The sequence below is a fragment of the Notolepis coatsorum genome (genome assembly GCF_963971535.1).
Source record: "Notolepis coatsorum genome assembly, chromosome: 17".
Classification (NCBI taxonomy): domain Eukaryota; kingdom Metazoa; phylum Chordata; class Actinopteri; order Aulopiformes; family Paralepididae; genus Notolepis; species Notolepis coatsorum.
The window spans coordinates 31,968,349-31,988,622 of NC_140181.1; the positions used below are offsets into that span (position 1 = coordinate 31,968,349).

A 20,274-nucleotide genomic window follows, 5' to 3' on the forward strand; every position below is an offset into this window, starting at 1 on the left:
AGTCGCTCCGTTAGCATAGCTTAGCTTCATCACTGGAAGTGGGGCGGAGTTGGAGCCTGACGTTCCCTACAGTACAATGTTGTGACCTGTGTATTTACCACGTGGAGAAATAAAAAATAATTGAATTAGACGATTACGTTTTCTAAGCAAATATACTCCGAACTATTTTTTGCCTAACCACTCAAGTCTCTAGGCGCAGTCAGTGATTTCTACGTAAAGCCGTGTTAGTTGACATTCTCATTCATTCAAAGGATCCGAACCGATTGAAGTTTATGGATACCATGACTTAAAATCCTCTTACCTTGACGATTAAAAGCCTCCCCAATTTAGAAAACAGTAGTCCAATGGCTGGTCTTGATATACTGCACGCTAACGGAGCTAACCAGCAACCGGACACTCAAGCAGATAACGAGAGCAATGACTTCCTTTCTGGGGGGTTTCAAAATAAAAGAGCGACGTCTATAGCAGCGGAATATGTTTATTTTGTACATTATCTAACGTTAACACGAATCTAAACTAACTTTAGGTTAGGTTCGTGTTAACGTTAGATAATGTACAAAATAAGCGTATTCCGCTGCTATAGATGTCGCTCTTTTATTTTGAAACCCCCCAGAAAGGAAGTCATTATATTTACTTTAGTGTCCGGTTAGCTTTAGTGTCCGGTTAGCTCCGTTAGCGTGCAGTATATCAAGACCAGCCATTGGACTACTTTTTTTTTCTAAATTGGGGAGGCTTTTAATCGTCAAGGTAAGAGGATTTTAAGTCATGGTATCCATAAACTTCACTTGGTTCGGATCCTTTGAATGAATGAGAATGTCAACTAACACGGCTTCACGTAGAAATCACTGACTGCGCCCAGAGACTCGAGTGGTTAGGCAAAAAAAAATGCAAGTATATTTGCTTAGAAAACGTAATTGTCGAATTCAATAATTTTTTATTTCTCCACGTGGTAAATACACAGGTCACAACATGTTTACAGGAACGTTTTGGAGTTGTATTTGGGGTGTATTTCGTGACTGTAGGGCACTGTAGGGAACGTCAGGCTCTAACTCCACCCCACTTCCAGTGATGAAGCTAATCTACGCTAACGGAGCGACTGTTCCCTAAGCCTAATGCATGCACAGAGACAAAAAAGGTATGTATCTTCTTGTCTAACTCCAGGGAAGATGTTAAATAAGCTAATTTCCCAAAATGTTGGAGTTTTCCTTTAAAGGTTCTATAGATAACTTTCAGCCACTAGAGGTCGCCAATAGAGCACCAGCATGTCATTTATTCAATCCGGTGCATTCCATGTGGCAAAATGGAAGAGGGAGGCAGGGGATACATGCATGCAACATGTAAACAACATTAATTTTGGACCCGCACATTTTCAATGATAAATTAATTCAATATTTTTGGAGGGGAAAAGCAATACTTCTATTCCACACCTTTCTAACTGGATGTATTTTCTACATACAAATGTTATCTATAGCACCTTTTAATTATTATTTTTGTTGACTGTTAAAAGTGCTATAGATAAATCTTTTATGTAGACTAATCATAAAAGAAAAGAGCTTTAACACTTTCAGTGCCCAGCAGGGGGCGCACATTTAGTGCTTGAATGCCCACCATCCACTTCAATGTTAGCATTAATATCGCCTAATCTATGTTTTAAATGATGGCTGTGTCTCTAATCTGCCCGTCGCATTATCAATGACTCATTTCCAGTCAACATTGTCGAAGCGGATTGTTTTTTTATCGGTTAATTTCCGTTTTATAGCATTTTGAAAAGCCCTCGTTTTCACGGGGGGGAAAAAGATTCCATGATACTCGCCCTGTACTGTAATATTCTAGAACGTTGTAATTTTTCGGCCTATTTATGAATCGTTTTCAAATAAACGCTAGAGTATCGATAGTATATGTGTACGTGTGCACGCTGGTGCCGCGCGCTGAAAATCGATTCTCTCAGTTCCTGATCGCTCTTACAGTCAAACAGCCATATCACATTATAGGGGAAAAGCTTATATCTCCGTGAAAACGGGTCTGATTATCCTAAGACTGGTAAAATAGATTCCTTACCTGAGATCAGATGGTATCCAAATGGATTATTCCAATTCCTGATCGCCATTCCAAAAATCTATCCTTTTTTGTTCCCACGCGTATACTGTAAAACACATTACACGCTGTGCTGAGGGTCCAGAATGAATCTGATCGGCTCCGGTTACATGCGTGAGAAGTAAAATGTGGATTCCGGAGTTTTTTTTTCTCATCCATTTTCATCGAGTCCAATCCAAAATGGTGCATTACCATCTGGGAGACGATAGGGGGCGCTTTTTTCACATCTGAGGGCCTGGCGGGGCAGGATTACCAACGGTAGACTCTGTTGATGAAATATGAATTCAGATCGCTAATAAATAAAAAAAAATCAGAGAATTCTCGTGATGGGCATTCAACCCGCGGGCTGATATCCCGAGAAATCTCGTGATGGGCATTCAAAGTGTTAAGAAAGGTGCAAAATAAAAGTATTGCCATGGCCTGGTTTCACTTCCTTTGTCCACCAGTGGACCCTGCATTAGACAGTTGCCATCACAGCTAGAGAGACATTTAAAATGTACATTTACTCGCTAATTGATAGAATATCCACTAATTTACTTGTCAATAGATTGGATAATGTAACCTTTTCCTGCTAAATGTGTGTATTAATTGAATTTTAAAGTGAATACATCCGGCCTGGTTATCTGTGCACATGGCTGACTAGTGCTCGCGACATGCCGGCTCAGTTCAACACTGAACGTATTGTATATGGTGTACAGGGGTCGCCAACCAAAAAGGTTGAGAATCACTGGTTTATAAATATCTACATGGCTGGAAGGAAGCCGAGTTCTATTTCGCTGCTGTTGATCGAAAACCTTGTAGCTCAAAGTTCCGACGTTCGCCATTTTCTTATTTGAGTTGAAGGTTTTCGTGGTCCTCCCTACGCTGAGTCAGTTGTACAGGGCCTGTGAAAAAACCCATTCAAAACACTGTATGACCTAAAAAAATAATACACGCTTGTCAATCATGAGAGTTGGGCGACATTTAATATGTGTGTATTGAGTGTTATGAGGGGATATGAGGTTTAGATCTGATGGAAGTAACATTATCCTGTCAGCGGGGTGTGTGCTGTGTCGTGAAAAGGTTTTGGGTGTGTGTTACTTTGTTTACACTTTCTGCTTTTGTCCACAGATGAGCACACACAACCTCAATGGGCACAATAACGGTGTAATATATATCACATTCAAGACGGCACCTTGTCAAGCTAATTCAGATGCTCAGACCTGCCAGCCACCCTCTCAGGTGGTGGAAGCATAAGAAGAAGCTTGTAAAGGAATTAAGCTTGACCACAAAAATGTTTACCCTGCAACATGGAAACCAGCAGCTTCTCAGAGATGGACCAGTGACCACTGGTTAGGGTTTCAACCTGATTCTATAAATGTTTGTTTCAGTTCCAGTGAGCACAAAGGAGATGTATGTGGTTTTTGTGTGGCTAAGTAAAATTCTTATGGCTAATCTTAAAGTACTCTTTTAACCAGAGATGCTGCCCAAGTAAAAAATCTGTATAGCTTTCCACATTGAAAGTACATTTTTAGTATATTAAGCGTGTTTAAAGTAATTTTCTACCCATATGAAACTTTCTGAGAGTATCCTTGCATTGTATTTTTGGTACGTATGTGCTTTCGTGTACTAATTCAAAGCACATATTTAGTATGATTAGTCATAATCCGTAACTAATCTACACTTTACAGATGCTTACAAACTGTTGTGAATACATATAGTACACAAAGTATACTTTCAGAAAATGTACTTGGGTATACTTTTTTTTAATTTAATAATTTTTACTTGGGTGAGCAGATCTGAGCTCTGAATACCTACTAATATTAGGGGTGTAACGACCTCAACACAGAATCGAAAATTCTAAACAATTGAATCAGTCGCTCACACTTAGCCACTCTGCCCCTAGTGGTGCCTCACATAAATGTTTGTTCTGTAGTATGAATACATTTTAACAAAGAATTTCTCATTTAAATTCGTATTTGAATCTGAAAACGTGTGCATCGTTACGCCCCTGGTGAACAGGACATTCTGAACGCGCATGTTTCCAAGTGTTCATGTGACCGGAGTCTAATCTTATCAGAGTGCGTTCACATGATAAGATAATATTCCTTTATTGATCCCCTTGGGGAATCTGTTAAAAAGAGAGGTTGGTGACATCTGCTGTAGCCTTTTTTTTTTTTTTTTTTCCAGTCCAGCACATGGGAGCAGCCTCCGCTGGTCACCAGTGTTTATAGCAAGGCAGAGCAAAGGAGCAAATTTAAAATGGGAAACGAGAGAATATATTATTATAGAATACAGCAGACTGGGAAAATAATGTTTGATTTGTATATTTTGTTGTTTTCTTTGTCCTCTGGTATTTATTTTTGTAATTGAATTATCGGAGCTGTTTATCATGGTCTTACACATACAGTACATACACAGAGAGAGAAAGGCCTCGGTTTGCCTTTACAGATCTTCCATGTATTGTGATCCTTTTTGTGTTTTTTTTCAATGATATTTGTGATGGATCAGTGCGAGCGTTTTACAGTGAACTTGCATTATTCTTATTCCTACAGAAAACAATATGACAGAAGTACAGTTTAGATGCTGCAGTTTTTTCCTTCTCCGTTTCATTCCTGTGCAATTTCTTATCTAAAGACGAACACAAAGCAAATTGCTTTCTGGTTAGAGCAAGCTCTGTTTGATTTTTAAATCGGCTCTCTGTACAGTATTTTTGTATTGTAATAAATGTATTATTATTATCTGCACTCTGTGGGACATCCGACTGGGAGATGCAGGGGGCGGGGAGGGTGATTTCTTTCTTTGCTTCTTCCTTGTTAAATAACAGATGAAATATTTTATTGTACACTCAATCTTTTGATATGAATAAACTGATGATTATTATGATGGATATGACGTGCTGTTAGCCGTGAACGATTTTACACTTGGTATTTTTCTCGAGACCTATGATACTCGGGGTGTTTGATTCCTAAGGTGACTTTAATTAGATTTACATTTTGTCATTTAGCTGACGCTTTTATCCAAAGCGACTTACAAGTTCTGTACGACAAGGGTACAACTCTTACAGCTGAGTAACAATGATCATCAAACAGTGCTGAAACTTGGGTGTTGCAGTGTTGAGTGTATAGTAGTAAAGACATTAGTATAGTAGGAAGAGTGCATGGTGGTAGACAGTAAGAAGGTTAGTGTTATTTTTTTAATTTATTTTCTTTCAGATGTTGATTGAAGAAGTGTGTTTTTAGTCGACGGTGAAATATTGGTCGGGTTTTGGCTTGTTCCAACATTGTGGAGCAAGGACCAAGAATAGGCGGCTTCTCCTTGATAACCCCCCTGGAAAATGGATAGGAGTAGGTCTGAGGCGGCCAGAGGATGTAGAGATTGATTGATTGAAAATTGTATTAACAGATTGCAGAATGGGTACAATACAATACAGCTCAATACACACAATTGTTAAGGGGATGCAGACCAGAGAAAGACTTTTGTCTTGTTTACATCAGGGTCCCCCATTTTCAATACATCATAACATTATGACACAGATAGACAGTACTGCTACATCTATACATTTATGACATACCAGATTTACAAATACAGTACTGTTGGTGATACAAAAAGAGTTTAAAAAAGAGTATATACATTTGACAAAGAAACTACATTGGGTGGGGGGGGGGGGATTGTACATAGGGGGGTAACTACATTGGACTATCAACGAAACCTTACTTGGTCCCAAGAAGAGGTTCTCGTGTATTATTGGGTTAGGACATTTACATTGGAGGGGGTTGAGTTAGGATATTTACATGCGCCAGTTTCGAATTGCAGTCTCCCGTAGGTGCTCCTTGAGAGTGGTTTTAAAAGTGGGTAGTGATTCACATTCCTTTACAGCTGTGGGTAGGGCGTTCCACATTGATGTGGCATAAATGCTAAACGTGTTTAGTCCCTTGTTTGAGCCAAATCTGGGTTTAACATGATTTGTGGAGCTCCCTCTGGTGTTGTGGTCGTGGTATTCACTGACCTTTGGGAAGTATTTTGACATGTACATGGGTACCTTAGTCGTGTAGTGTATCTTGTAGACCAGGCCCATTGCAAGTTGCTGTACTCTGTCGTCCACTCTAAGCCATCCTAGGTTGTCAAAGTGGGCAGGGGTGAGGTGGGTTCTAGGAGTAAGGTCAAGCAGTAGTCTGACCAGTTTGTTCTGTGATGTTTGTAATTTTGTTTTTAGCGCCTTTGAGATGCTTTGGTACCATGAGGTGCAAGCATAGTCGTCGTACCCTTGAATGAGTGCTCCTGCCAGAGTCTTCAGGGTATTCTTCTTTACCAGAGAGGAAATCCGGTACAAGAATCTAGTTCGTTGGTTGACTTTTTTTTATTACATTCGATGCCATTTTGTCACAGGAAAGATTAGCCTCTAGGATGGAACCTAGGTATGTAATTTCATCTTTCCTTGTGACAATATTGTCACCCACTGTAACTGAGAAGCCGTCGGCCTTGCTGAGTTTGTTATTTGAACCGAAGAGAATGGACTGTTTTACCCAGGTGTAATGATCGTTTGTTGTCAGTGAGCCAGGTGCAGATTTTTTTTTGCAGAGGGTTTTTTCAACCTATAACTTGTTCTTGTAGGGCTGAGTCGTCCGCGAACAGGAACAAGTTGCAGTCACAAGCTGACAACATGTAATTTGCATAAAGGAACAGTAGCGATCCTAGTATGCTTCCTTGTGGAACACAGCTCACTGGGAGGGGGGGGGGGGATAGGGTACCGTTTACCTCCACCATCTGTTCTCCCCTCCAGGTAGGATTGCATCCAGCTCACTGATAGACTATCAAAACCAATTGCTTTTAGCTTGTCAATCAGAATGGAGTGATTGACAGTGTCGAAGGCCTTTTGTAGGTCCAGCATGACCATGCCGCAGTATTTGCCTGCGTCCACCATTTCGTTGTATACTTGTGTGCAATGACAATTAAAAGTCTATTCTAGTCTATTCTATTCACCTCTTGTTTGATGTGGGGGAGCAGAGGGGTCTTGAGGGCGTGTAGTTAAAGACCATTGACTGGAGGTAGGCGGGAGCCGTACCCTTCGCCGGGCGATATGCCAGGTCGAGGACATTGAAGTGGATTCGTGCAGCGATGGGGAGCCAGTGCAGGTCCCTAGTAAGAAGTGGGGTAACATGGGCTGACTTTGGTAGGTTGGAGATCAGACAGGCGGCTGCATTCTGAATGAGTTGAAGAGGCTTGGTGGCGGTGATCGGCAGACCAGTGAGCAGTGCATTGCACTAGTCTAGGTGAGACATGACTTGATTGGACAAGGAGTTGAGTAGCTTCTTTTGTCAGGAAGGGGCGGATCCTTCTGACATTGCTCAGGAGGAATCTGCAGGTTCTGGTCGTTGCGGCGATGTGAGCGGAGAAGTTCAGCCAATCGTCAAGGACTACACCAAGGTAATTGGCGGTCGGGGACGAGGCCATGGCTACGTTTTCCACTGATGGAAAGGTCGCTCAGCGGGTAGGACTTGGCTGGCAGTTGAACCAATTTGGTTTTGCTTAGGTTCAGTTTGAGGTGGTTGGTCGTCATCCAGGCGGAGATGTCGGACAGACAGGCCAGATTCGCTCAGAGACATTGATATCTGAGGGAGGAAAGGAGAGGAAGAGTTGAGTATCATTGGCATAGCAATGATACGAGAAGGCATGAGACGTAATGTTACCCAGAGATTTGGTGTAGAGGGAGAAGAGGGGTCCAAGGATCGAGCCCTGGGGGACACCCGTCTGAAGGGGGTGGGGGCCGACAGGGTCCCTCTCCATGATACTCGGTAGGAGCGGTCGTCGAGGTAGAATGTCAGCCATGCCAGCACAGAGCCAGTCACTCCCATTCATGCGAGGGATGCAAGGAGGATCTGATGGTTGACCGTGTTGGAGGCTGCCGACAGGTCCAGGAGAATCAGGACAGAGGAGAGACCCTTTGCTTTTGCTAAGTGAAAAGCCTCTGTGGAGTGACCAGTCCTGAAGCCTGACTCATTAGGGTCTAGGAGGTTATTCTGTAAGAGATAATCAGTAAGTTGGTTGGATACAGCACGTTCAAGTGATTTAGAAAGGAAGGAGAGAAGGGAAACTGTGATAGTTATCTATGGCAGTGTTTTTTTTTTATTAGCGGTGTGACTGGCTTGTTTTAGGGAGGTGGGAACCACCCCTGAGTTGAGGGAGTTGATGCTTGCAGTTAGGAATGGGAGGATGTCTGGTGCTATGGTCTGGAGGAGTGGGGAGGGTATCGGGTCCAGCTGGCATGTAGTGGGACGGTTCGACGTTACCTGTGTCAAGGTCTGTAATGGGAGAGAAACATGACAGGGTGAAGGATGAGGTTCTTGATTCAGCATTTGGAATGGGCGGGGTTGGGAGAAGCAGCTGCGGATCGCAAGGCTGGCGTTTAAAGATCCCCTCCGCTCAAAAACCTGATTTGTTCTTTATAGTTAAAGGAGCAATAAGTAACCATTGATTTTGGGCAGAACTTAAACTAAATTCGACAACGCCCTTCCCATTCAGAGCACATCAGGATACCTCCAAAGCCATGCACGCAACTGTTATGTGCATAACACGCATGCATGTCACTAGAGGGTTTGATAGACAGCTTGCTCGTTCCAATGATTTGACTTTTGTCCTGCCCCTTACCGGAATGAGATAAATTTTTTCTGTGTCAAACATCTTGTTTTTTTTAGTACTAACGATTACTGCCGAGATATAATAAGAAATCTAAAATGTTGCCAAAATTCGGCAGCCACCTATTGATCCATTAACTCCTCTTGGAGGAATGACTTTGACTATACAGATTGTTATTTGGGCAGAATTTGTCACCAGAGCGCCTTTTTCACATTCTTCCCCTGGAGAGGGAGAGCTTCCCTGTACTTCCCTGAAATCTTATTTGCATGTGTGATGTCACTAATAGGTTGAACCTATCATGGTCTAATATGTAGTAACTTGACACTATTAGCTTCAGCTACACAGAAAACTGAGTACGTAGGTATTATGTCTTGGAAGAATATACGCTGCCGACTTGGAATTCCTGGGAAATATCAATGGGTGCTTATTGCCAATGTGTATATAGATAAGCCATTTCCAGTAGTTTATTGAATTGATTAAGTAGTTTATTGATTTAAAATACATCTGTAGCAGAGTTTCAAGATGAGGGTTACATTCTGTGCAGCAATTTTTAATATAAAAAATGCACTGCACAGACGGCATCTTAACTGCACAAATTAATCAAATCAAATGTATTTGTAAAGCCTGACAACACCCGTTAATGTCCCCATGGGCCGGACACGTCTTCTTTAAACAAGTCAAATTACAACCCTCAGAGTTAAATGACAGCTAGATACGTAACATTGACACTGGGAATCAAATGCTTTGTATCTAAAGACAAAAAGAACATTTTAATAAAGCAAAATATCCATATTTTGACTAGATGTGGCACACGTTCTGCCATGAAGCCACATTTAAGTTTCTTTATTTGAAAATCTCCACAGGTGACGAGACACATTATCACTAGACCAGACACATCATCACTAGACCAGACACATAATCACTAGACCAGACACAACACCACTAGACCAGACAACACCACTAGACCAGACACAACATCATTAGACCAGACACAACACCACTAGACCAGACACAACATCACTAGACCAGACACAACACCACTAGACCAGACAACACCACTAGACCAGACACAACATCATTAGACCAGACACAACACCACTAGACCAGACACAACATCACTAGACCAGACAACACCACTAGACCAGACAACACCACTAGACCAGACACAACATCATTAGACCAGACACAACACCACTAGACCAGACACAACATCACTAGACCAGACACAACATCACTAGACCAGACACATCATCACTAGACCAGACACAACATCACTAGACCAGACACAACATCACTAGACCAGACACATCATCACTAGACCAGACACAACATCACTAGACCAGACACATCATCACTAGACCAGACACAACATCACTAGACAGACATCATCACTAGAACAGACGCAACATCATTAGACCAAGCTAGACTGAGGTAGAGCAGTTGTCTGGTAATCTGGAAGTTCCAGGTTCGATTCCCGCTCCTCCGGGGCAGCTTGGCGTAGTGTCCTTGAGCAAGACACTTAACCCCTAACTGCTCCCGATGAGCAGGTTGGCACTTTGCATGGTGCCTCCGTCATCGGTGTGTGAATGTGAGGAACAAATTGTAAAGCGTTTTATATATATATATATTTTTTTAAATCTCCGTCTGTGTTTCTCGTCGTGTGCTGGTTTACAGCACCGTCGTCATCAGGCCTATTTTCCATTTGCAACATCTGGGTCCACGCCACCAACTTGTTGGAAATAGGTTTAAAATTCAAATACAAATTATAATAGGTTTTTCAGCTTTCTCCCGTTCTCGTCTCTGCGTTGTTTGTTTCCATGAGGCAATCGTTTTACAGGGTGGAATTACATCATTTGACCCTAAGTCTCTCCTGGTGCATTGATGAACAGCGTACACAGAATTTGTCCATTTCATAGCAAAAGGACGTTTATTTACATAACTCTAAACAGAATGAAAATGCTAATTGAAAGTCTTAACCCCTTCACTGCCACACTACAGAAGGTTAACCCTTTACTATCGCAATACTGACCGTCGGTATTGTGATAGTAAAGGGTTAACCTGCTCTTGTGTGGCAGTGAAAGGGTTAATGATCTTGGTGTCGATTCCTATGTTTTCTAGCCTGTTGGGTTGGATGATTATATGATTTTATGTAGCACCAGACAAATTAATCAGTCGGCTTCAGCCAATATCACATCAGTATTTTAAGATTTGCACATAGGAACATTTATAATCCAGAAAAAAATGCTTGAGATTATTTAGAAATGGTGTCATCACATAGTTGTCCAGCAGAGCGCTCTGCAGCACATGTGGCTGAGTAGGCTACTGTCAGACTCTAGCAGTTATTTGCTAATGCAAGAATATCTATAAATCTACCATATCTATCTATCCGTCTATAATTCCATCTATTGTAAATGACATAAACAGTGTCTACAATGTACTTATTTACTGTGGTAAAGCTGGCAAATTATATTTGTGCTCATACAGGGAATTCCATACAACAGCGCCAGAGTCTGCTCTAGACTAGACTGTTGGCTCAGCTGTAATCCTACCCTAGTCTTAAAATCTACTACTTCCATTAATATGAAAAAATTTGAATTTGAGGCTAAATTGGTGACCACCTTGAACTATTCAAGTGACCAATCAGGCAGATTTGAACCCTCTGGAGAACAAATACACCCAATCTTATGCTTGTATCATAATTTGCACAATTCCTCTAAATTAGCTTTTATACACTCCACTATAATGGACCCTGCTGGTCTTGTGGGTCAGATTGCCCATCGACGTTGCCTTTAAAATATTGCATCATGAGTTTTCCTCATGTCTTCTTACATCAACTCCCCTACTTCTCAAAAGGTATTGGTGGAGGATTCCGAAGTCCCTCCCCTTCATCTCTCTCCTCCAATCGTTGGGGATCAGGACAGTATTATATATAAACAAGAAGAAAATCAACAGAGATGACATGGTGAGGGGGAAGAGGATAATCACATCCATCAATACTTTATTAATAAATAATCCATACAGTTTTTGTGAAGGGAAGGCAGACAAGGTGAGAAAACCATCAACAATGAGAATCACCTCAAGCACCGGGTCTCTCTCTCTCTCACTCACTCACACACTTAAACCACCCAATAGTTAGAGGCCACTTGGAAACTGCAAAAGCAAGACAGCAGAGCCACTGATGTTAGTTCGGTCATTACGGTTGTCCGTGTCAGCCATGTTGGCTATAAGCAACAGATTCTATTTCAGCTGATCTTTACAAAGTTTTCCAGGTCACCGTGGTGACATTATGGTACAAGGTTTACACTTGTTATTTCAAAGAGAAGGCAGCGACAATATGACCGAACTCCATCAATGTCTGTTTTGACACAGCAGACTCTGATGTTGGAGGGAAGGGAGGCATAACATAACATGACATAACCATATAATCAAGTCATTCATACTGCCTGCTGCCAGGGACTGCTTCTTCCATGTATATCTTATACAGTAGGAAGATAAGGCTTAAAAACAGAACAAATGCAACAATTAAAAGCAAAGAACATACCCTCATCATACACACAAAAAAACAGGCAAACAGGCAGCAATCATTAAATTGAACACCTAAAATATTCTCTCGATAGATCTTATTTGACATTCAGTCGTGCTTATTGCCTTTAAAGCCAAAAACATACTGTACTGGTATGACGAGAATTAAAGGATATACATATAAAAAAAATCTGCACTTATTTCTGATATATTAGTCTCGATAATGCTGTCCTTTCTGAGCACAATCCATGCTGAGCTTCATACTGGATACTCAGCTCCAGCTCCTCCTCAGCCACAGCTAATAAAGTAATGTGAGCCATGTAAAAAGCATTTAAAGGTGTTATAGATAACCTTTTATGTTGTATGTATAATAAGAGCTTTTAGAAAGGTGTGGAACAAAAGTATAGTTTTTTTTTTTAATCAATCATTTGAAACCAAACCCGAGAAAAGTCGGGTTTCGTCACCAACCGTTGAGCGCCAAACCCGGCTTTTCTCAGGTTTTGATCCTTTGATATTTTTCCTTTGATCCCCGTTCTAAACACTCACTCTGAGCTGCCTGGGTCTCCCTGGCACAGCTGCCTACGTTGGAATTGCAATGACGATATACACAAGTAATTGTGATCGATCGGACTGGGATTTATTCATTTTGGAGTACCTTTAGCTACCTTTAGTTTAGCATGGAATAGCGCACAAACTACAGTATGTAGAAATGAACTGGTTAGACAGTGTTGGACTATGAACAATGCCTGTCAAATGAGCCATACTATTGTCTCCATAGCTATAATACAGAACACACGATGGGTCTGCAAACATCACTAAAATAGTCAATAACGCTGGCGCCATTGAGTAGAGATGGGAACAGCGTGGCGGTCAATGAGTTAATGTTGTTTACATGTTACAGGCATGTATCCCCTCCCTACTTCCCCACGTGGAATGCACCCGATAGGATAAATTGCTTGCCGGTGCTCTTGTGCGACATCTAGTGGCTGAATGTTATCTATAGCACCTTTAATCATACTCAAATTGCACCCAAAGCAAGTGAATTATGTTTCAGGGCTTTTTGTGGCCGGCGCTGCAGGTATCCAGTATGAAGCGGAGCATGGATCAACAACATCATTAAGAAGGAAATAGGCGGTCCAACATTCTGAACGTGTCCTTTAACTTGATAAAGCTGCTGTCCCATGAAAATCTCAAATGTAGGCTTTGTTTTTTTGTTTATTTATTAAAGGTTTCCTTGGTTCTCCTCTGAATCTAACACATTCTACAACCCTTAGCACCCGTCAAACCAATTCAAGATCCATACTGTTTAGATTAGAAGACATACGGACGGACGGACGGACATCCATCCATCCATGGGACAGCCATTCCACAATTCTTAAAAAAGTGGACTTTCTGGAGACAACGAGTTTGTTCAACAAATTTGGCCACATTGTCCAGAGTGACATCATGGAGTCAACTCTGTAAAGGCTGTAGTACACAGGCAACTTCATGAGGCAGCAGAGACAGACAGGCAATGTTGCTTCCAACAGGGAGCTGGACACTGGACAGAATCACCAGCAGCCTGGTGCACCAGCTGTGTGTTAAGTTCAAACTTAGCTTAGTTATAACTCAAATTCTTACCAAGATGATTACTAAAATAAAGGTGATTGCACCATAGAGATAAGTTACAACATAGCTCTAAGTAACAACTAAATAGTTACACATGTCCTAGGGTAGATGTAAATCATACGTCACATAATTATACTCACTAAAGGTCCACACAGCATAATCTTTTCATTAATTGCATGCCATTTTGCAACTGTGAGGTTTAATTTATTGATATATTTCAATATCGATCTAGCTTACCACGACATGCTACTATGCCAAATGGCTCATGCCATCCAGCAAGAAAATGTGCACGATAACCATGGTGATGTAACTCTTAACGTTGATTGTAGAGTGGCCACTTAGTTATGACCTTACGTCCAAACTAGTTATGTCATGTCCTAAATAATCGTTGTGCAAACAATTTTAGTAGCTGATTTACAAACTAACTAGTAGTTACTAAGCCTCTAGTGCACTGTCAACTTTACACCCTAATTTAGGAGAGAACTTGCGCATAGCTGGTGCAGCCCAGTGCTGGACATGAAACTAACACTTTCATCAACAGACTGATTGGAGCTCAGGTAAAACACTAACTGAACAAAAGGTAAAAGACTGATTGGACGTGGTTAGGTAGGCTGGCTGCCAGGGTGGGTTGTGGGAACTTCCCAGCCACAGCGAACACTGGGTGCTAATAGATACTGTTGAGCAGAGATGTCCCATGATGTAGCCATGGTAACCACAGCCTGGTTACACAGCTCTGGTCAAGGTGAGGCTGCTCACATGCTGATCTGAGGTGTGTTTTCAGAAATGTACCCCCCCACTAATGACCAAGGCTCAGACTAGGGAAACGGATCTGTAATCAGCCTGAAGGCCGTCTTTAGCCCCTCCACAAAAGGATGACTCATGTTTTAAAACGGTTATGTTGTTGTGTTGAAAAGTAACAATGAGTTGTTGCTCACTAGGCAATGTGTGACTTAATGTGTTGAAAAATGACACCTTCTTTAAATAAAACAACAGAACGTTCAGAGTTCTAGCACCCGACGTTCTAGAACCTTCTCAACCGGTTGGTACTATGGACATCTGGGATTCGATGTTATAATCTTGTGGTTAACTGGATACTTTCAATTTTTTTTATTTGGTTATTTCTCTTCACCGTCTGGTCACACTGAGGTTTATCTTAGCATTCCTCATTAGAACGATGGGACACGGCTAGCTGCAAGCTAGCTGCTAGTAGTGCGCCATGGTTCAATGAGGAGCGCTAAGAATTTAAACTATTACAGGGATACTTGTAGAAACTTTCGCCACTCAATGTATAGACAACTGTGGAGAAATATAACCAACTCCAAAATGTCAAAAGGTATCCCTGGGGCTCTAGAACTCGTCGGTGTGTTCTGTGTTCTAGAACAAGGTGTTCCTGACTTCCTGGCTGTAGAAGCTGCCGAAGTTGAGGTCTCTGGACATCAGCTCCTCCTCCACGTTCTCCAGAGCCCACTTGTGTTCCACGATCTCCAGCGCCTCCCACTCGCTCTGACAGCCACACACACACAAATATTATGTCCACATAGATTACAAATAGCCAAAGGACATAAATATTATAACTGCAGTTACATATCTGTGCTGTCATAACTACCTACCTCAAACCATAGTCTACCCTACTCTGTATGATAGCCGTGTACAATAATATTGTATTTGTTTATATCTACTGTATATATATTTATCCACAGCTGTCAATATACCTGCATATATTCCTATTTACATACATGTTTATACTATATCTGTATATATCCCTTACCTACCGTACTCTTACTGGCCAGTATGAATTACTACTGTAGTGTATTTATACCTGTATCACTATATAATACTGTAACACTGTACATACATCAGATTAGCAGTATCACTTAGTAGTACTCAATTATATATATTCCAGTTAAATCACTTGTACATTGTATATTTCTATTGCACTTTACTGTTACATTTGCACTCTGGTTAGATGCCAATTTATTTTCGTACTTAAGGCGAGACACTGCAGGTGAATAGGCAAATATACTTTTTTTGTTGATTTTGAGATTTTGTTATATTTTGCTTCCTAAACATGTCTTCTATGAAACTAGTGACAATAAAACATCAATAACACACATTTAGTTGTTTATTTTACTTCAGTTTGCCTTATTGCATCCATAAATGTGCACATATTTAATGGGGAAGTGCCTCATTTGCATATATAAACATAAAATTCTGAAAACTTGCAATATATTTTTTCTTAGTTTATATGTACATAACAAACTGGGAAAGTTTCATAGTGATATCTATTCAAATATTTTTTGCCTATTAGGGGGTACTACACTGTACTACACTGTTTGTAGCCTGTGTAGTTCTGTTCAGTTCAATAACATCATTATTATTATTATTCAGTTATCAGGCATGTGTTTAGGTTGTCTATTACTAATGGTTTGATTAGGTATTGTGTTTGTAAATATCTGTTTAAAAAAAAAAGTATGGCATTTTACAATACAGAACTTTGAAGGCGTTTTCCCAAAAATGAGTTTTAAGAGTTTTTCCTCATACTCTGAGCCAGAAATCTCCACTTCAGTAGCACTCACATACACCAAACCTTCCAGTTCTATTCATATCTATGTTCTGAAGGTATTTACAGAAGGGTTTGTTGATATCGCATTCATACCCTGATTTATATCACATTTTATTCAAAAAAACATGGCAAAATATGGAATTTTACCATAAAAATGGACTGGAGAATTTTCTGATTTATGGAGTGATAAAAAGAGATATCCAAAATCCCCTCTGTAATAACCTTTGGCTCTAATATGTCAACAAAATGAAACTATAATTTTGAAAATGGCTTTATCCAATGTTCAGATTTCTGTCCTGGAATTATATGTAAATTAGTGCATATTTAAGTAGATAATGCCTCATTTGCATATTTAAACATACAATTTCAGAAAACTTGTAATACAAAAAAGTCTTGTCTTTATATAAGTAATCAACTGGGGAAGTTTCATTGTGATATCTATTAGTTAATTTTTTTACCCTATTCACCTGTAGTGTCTCCCCTTAATCTAATCAAAATCTAATGTAATGTAATCTAAATGAATCTCATGTAATGTAATCTAAATGAATCTAATGTAATGTAATGTTAATATGTGAAGTATGACGTAATGAAACAGTGAGTGCCGTCATGTGGTGCCAGATTGAACAGGTAACACAGACTTGGTTTGACTGTACAGGTATGATGACATCACAGGATATGGCCATGAGTCCTCCTCCATCTGACCCCGGAGGAGGAGAGCAGGAAGTAGAGGAGGAAGGGAGGGCTTTAAGAACCACCCATTTAACCACAAACAACTAAAGCCTTTGACCTCTCACCTTGAAGGCCTTGTTGGGGTCAGGAGGCATTGCCATGGCAGCGCCTGTCATCTGATCCTGCATGATCCTGGACTGGTCAGCAGCTGTGGATGAACACCATCATCGTAGTCATCATCATCATCATCAATAAACACAATACAGATATATTAACTAGGGAAACATCCAACATTCCTCATTGCTTGTACAGCTGGCCTAGTACAATATGGCCCTCTGTATCAGATTGTCCAAGACTGAAGCCAAGTTTTAGCCTGGTACACTACCAAGTACCAACCAAGTTACTCCCCAATACAAGCCTCTACACACTATGCCCTAGCTCTCCATTCCTTCCCTGGTTGGCAGCTGAAAAACAACACTTAACAACTTAACATCCATCCATAGTATAGGTATTAATGGGCCACTTCACCAATTTTCAACCTTAATCCCACCATTCTGTTGTGAGGAGGACATGTGATAATCAGATTTGTCTCGGGAGCGGAGCCTCCATCTCTCCATACCCCATCTATAACCCCACCCATCCATCTATAACCCCACCCATCCATAACCCCACCCATATATCTATCACCCCACCCATCCATCTATCACCCCACCCATCCATCTATAACCCCACCCATATATCTATCACCCCACCCATCCATCTATAACCCCACCCATCCATAACCCCACCCATATATCTATCACCCCACCCATCCATCTATAACCCCACCCATCCATCTATAACCCCACCCATCCATCTATAACCCCACCCATCCATAACCCCACCCATCCATATATTACACCATACATCCATCCATCTATCTATAACCCCATCCATCAAACTCACCGTTGTCTTGTCCTAGGATCAGGCTGTACATGCTCCTCAGTCCAAACACATTGAGGAAGTACCAGGATGCTGAACTCACCCTGTGACATCACAACAAAATACATTATGAATACAAAACGATTGTGACGAGTAGTATGATGTAATATACAATGTGTTGTGTACTGATCAGGTATATATGAAGAGTATACCAGGAGGCGTCCAGTGACAGCAGCTCTATGCCTCTCTGTAACATGGGTTTGAACCTCAGCGTCAAAGGAAACGGCACCTTGGCTGGAGGACAGAAACAACAGCAGTCGTTAAACATGTGGTCATTTGGCTGCCCCCTAGTGGTTTATATTTAAAGAGTAACTAAACAATTGGTAATTTTGCTGCCCCTTAGTGGTTGATATTTAAAGAGTAACTAAACACTTGATCATTTTGCTGCCCCCTAGTGGTTGATATTTAAAGAGTAACTAAACAGTCATTTGGTGCCCACACAAGCCAGGTGTGCCAAGAAGCAAGATGGCCGTGCCTATTTCAGCCGCTAGTTGTCTTCGCTTGCTACCTGTCCTGTTTCTTGTTTCTCTGTTTGCTTCGCTGTGTTTGTGCAGTGTTAAATCGACAGTTGTGTATGATCGCCAAATGTTACTGGGAACCGATCATCGGCGCGCACCAGTGCGTATCTGCACTCACTGCCTCTGGCCTCTACAGTAAGCAGAGCTGGCTCTGACTCCATCTCTGTCGGTCTACTGAACGCCAGATCCATCGCAAAAAAATCCTTCCTGCTGAATGACTTTGTTGTCGCCAAAATGACTTTGTTGTCTAGCCAGCATAACTCCAGAATGCTTTTTAAAACCATTAATCACATTGTCAGCCCTCCTCTCCCCTCTGTCCCTACTTTTTCAAATGATGACTGTAACAGTTCTTTTATTTTTTGTAAACAAGGTTGTGAGGGAACCCCTCTTACTCCCCCCATTTGTCCAGTTAGACAGGCAACCTGGAGTAACTTCCCCTGTATCAGCTGACCTAACTGGCCTAGTGAGCACTATGAAAACTAACTACCATCATCTTTGCTTAACACATTCCCGGCCGCGTGAATATTAAAGGCAACCAACTTGTGTTCGGCTTTTCTCTGATTGGCCGCGACCCTCCCGCCCCCACGCGCAGGCAAGCGGCAGTCGTCCCACGTCCCAAATGAAATCCAAGGAGCAAGCGAGCGGCAGCGCGGGCACCCAACTTGTGTACCAACCAACTTGTGTTCGCTGTTCCAACCAACTTGTGTTCAGCTGCGGTAGCAGTGGAGCGCTATGAAATGCGCTGAACTAGAAAGCGTAACGTTATTATGTTTCGCGTTTTTAACAACCAACTACCAGATTCACTCGTGTATAAACAAAGCCCATACAGTTATGAAATGCGCTGAACTAGAAAGCGTAACGTTATTATGTTTCGCGTTTTTAACAACCAACTACCAGATTCACTCGTCACTGTACATCACTTCAGCTCCAGCAGCAGCACCGTTGTAGGAAGCCCTTCAATGACAGCGCTCTCATATTTTGCGAATGCATAAACTGTACATCACTTCAGCTCCAGCAGCAGCACCGTTGTAGGAAGCCCTTCAATGACAGCGCTCTCATATTTTGCGAATGCATAAACTGTACATCACTTCAGCTCCAGCAGCAGCAGCAGCAGCACCACCGTTGTAGGAAGCCCTTCAATGACAGCGCTCTCATATTTTGCGAATGTATAAACTGTACATCACTTCAGCTCCAGCAGCGGGCTCCGTTGTAGGAAGCCCTTCAATGACAGCGCTCTCATATTTTGCGAATGCATAAACTGTACATCACTTCAGCTCCAGCAGCAGCACCGTTGTAGGAAGCCCTTCAATGACAGCGCTCTCATATTTTGCGAATGCATAAACTGTACATCACTTCAGCAGCAGCAGCAGCAGCACCACCGTTGTAGGAAGCCCTTCAATGACAGCGCTCTCATATTTTGCGAATGTATAAACTATATCTTAAATTATGGCTATGTGTCTAATATGGCTGTCGCTTATCAATGACTTCGCGACAGCCATATTAGACACATCGCCATAATTTAAGATATAGTTTATGCATTCGCAAATATGAGAGCTCTGTCATTGAAGTGGGTGGTGGCACTAACAGTAGCGATTTTTATTGTTTTGTCATGACCAAACATAATCCCAACATAGATAGGAGGTGTACTGTATGTCAAATGTCGGTCATGTGGTGGAAGAGTTTAGTACAGTCACACAACAGAAC

At 41.5% G+C, this 20,274-nt stretch overlaps 1 protein-coding gene across 1 annotated transcript in view; it reads right to left on the reverse strand.

The window, feature by feature from the left end:
- Window positions 1–11,680: 11,680 nt before the first annotated feature.
- The window catches only part of LOC311244487 (ER membrane protein complex subunit 3), a 37,484-nt gene continuing 28,890 nt past the window's right edge, over window positions 11,681–20,274 (reverse strand). Inside the window, exons 6-9 of the mRNA XM_084334028.1 lie at window positions 18,205–18,286; window positions 18,017–18,096; window positions 17,197–17,279; window positions 11,681–15,342 (exon numbers count right to left, since the gene is read on the reverse strand). Coding sequence (XP_084190154.1) covers window positions 15,214–15,342; window positions 17,197–17,279; window positions 18,017–18,096; window positions 18,205–18,286 — 374 coding nt within the window. The 3' untranslated portion in view covers window positions 11,681–15,213. The remainder of the gene's footprint in view (window positions 15,343–17,196; window positions 17,280–18,016; window positions 18,097–18,204; window positions 18,287–20,274) is intronic.